This window comes from Cryptomeria japonica, chromosome 11, assembly GCF_030272615.1.
Source record: "Cryptomeria japonica chromosome 11, Sugi_1.0, whole genome shotgun sequence".
Lineage (NCBI taxonomy): Eukaryota > Viridiplantae > Streptophyta > Pinopsida > Cupressales > Cupressaceae > Cryptomeria > Cryptomeria japonica.
In genome coordinates this window covers 353,059,464-353,061,053 of record NC_081415.1, presented here as the reverse complement: position 1 = coordinate 353,061,053, position 1,590 = coordinate 353,059,464, and the positions used below count along the sequence as shown (strand labels likewise).

The 1,590-nt window shown below is 39.6% G+C and overlaps 1 protein-coding gene across 1 annotated transcript; it reads left to right on the top strand.

Moving 5' to 3' along the window:
- The first annotated feature begins 438 nt into the window (after positions 1-438).
- LOC131079900 (uncharacterized) lies at positions 439-1,326 on the top strand. The gene has a single exon (XM_058017943.2). It carries the CDS (start codon positions 439-441, stop codon positions 1,324-1,326), a length of 888 nt encoding a protein of 295 aa, XP_057873926.2.
- Positions 1,327-1,590: the final 264 nt, after the last annotated feature.

Sequence of the window (1,590 nt, the reverse complement as noted above, 5' to 3'; positions counted from 1 at the left end):
AGACTAATGATTACAGAATATGGAGAAAATAACGAGATATTGTTCCTTGAAATGGACCTGGGGTCCTATACACCTAGGGCGAATGAAATTTTGACACTACAAGCCTCCTCCATAGGGTAAACCAATGGAAATGAGGCTGACTTCATAGTGATGGACGATCTAGAGAAAGAGAAAAAATTGTTTGAGAGTTTAAAAGAATTCATATGGACGAACGTGTGTTAGAGAGCTAAGATGAGGAGTAACATTCATGAGCTATTGCTAACCAATTGGTGTCGGGTTCATGATACATCTCATTCAGAATTCACTTGTAAAGAATGTCACAAAGCAATCACAGAGGTTCGTCGGATGCTATAGCAATTTGTAGATCCCAGAAGTGACACCGAGAGTAGACAAGTCCATTAGGGACTCTCCGAGCCTCAGTGGAATATAGAGATAAATATGGAAGAAGATCAACTACAAGATTGTCGGAGGTGCACCTTTGAAATACAAGCTTCACCATCCTATCGTACAGTCGAACAAGAGGTTAAAGGTGAGATTAGTCAAATATTAGAAGAATTCAATGGAAATACCATGGAAACCCAAACCCTACCACCCCCACAGGAGGAAATGGAAGAGCAAGCTTCAGTATGGTCTCAATATGAAGAGGTAGCATGGATCCTGAGGTTTGACAGATCCTATTCCAAGAAAGGGGCAGGAATTGGTTTTAAGTTAACCAGTCCTGATGGGGAGATGTTTCTCATAGCTCGTCAACTCCAATTCCCCTACACCAACAATGTAGCTGAGTATGAGTTGCTAGTTCATGGATTATTGTTCGCCATAAGTAAGGGAGCTAAAATGGTACAAGCCTATGGTGATTCAGAGATAGTGGTCAAGCAAGTGAGAAAGAAATATGTTTGCCATGATAAGAGGTTGTCCCATTATTGTAACAAAGTTTGGGATCTTTTGGAAAGCTTTGATGCCATCAACATCCGGTCAGTAGGGCGAGTAGATAACCAAATTGCGAACACGTTAGCTCAAGCAGCCAGTTCACTGGAACCTCTTACCATAGGAAACATGGATCATCTGTCCATAGAGTTGTCACTGAATCCCTTAATCCCAAATAACATCACAAATTTTCAAGTATTTGAAGACAATGGTCAAATCCAAGAATCCTTAACAAGCTTAGACATATTTATAGCCCAAATGATTGATGAGGAGGAAATAAAAGAAGAAGCAGAATTGGATGATGACAGAGTTTTGAACTTGAAAAAAAATTTCATCCCTAAAGGAATGATACAGTTGGAAATAATGTATGATCAAGACCAAATTAATGAGATGAAACGTTAGAAGACTAATGGTGACCAATTCGAAAAGGTCAATATGGGGACTGAGGACAATGCCAAAAATGTGTATGTAGGCAAAATTTGTACACCAGAAGAAAGGGTCAAAATAATTCAAGCCTTAAAAGAATACTCCGATATCATAGCATGGAGTTACAAGGACCTAAGGACCTATGATACTTCTATCATTACCCACATGATTCCTCTCAAACGAGAGAGTAAACCTTTCCGGCAATGCTAGAGACTAGTCAACCCATTACTAGAACCTCTT

Bases quoted from the DNA above. Each gene is read 5' to 3' on its own strand.
- LOC131079900 (XM_058017943.2), top strand. From the start codon at position 439: ATGGAAGAAGATCAACTACAAGATTGTCGGAGGTGCACCTTTGAAATA.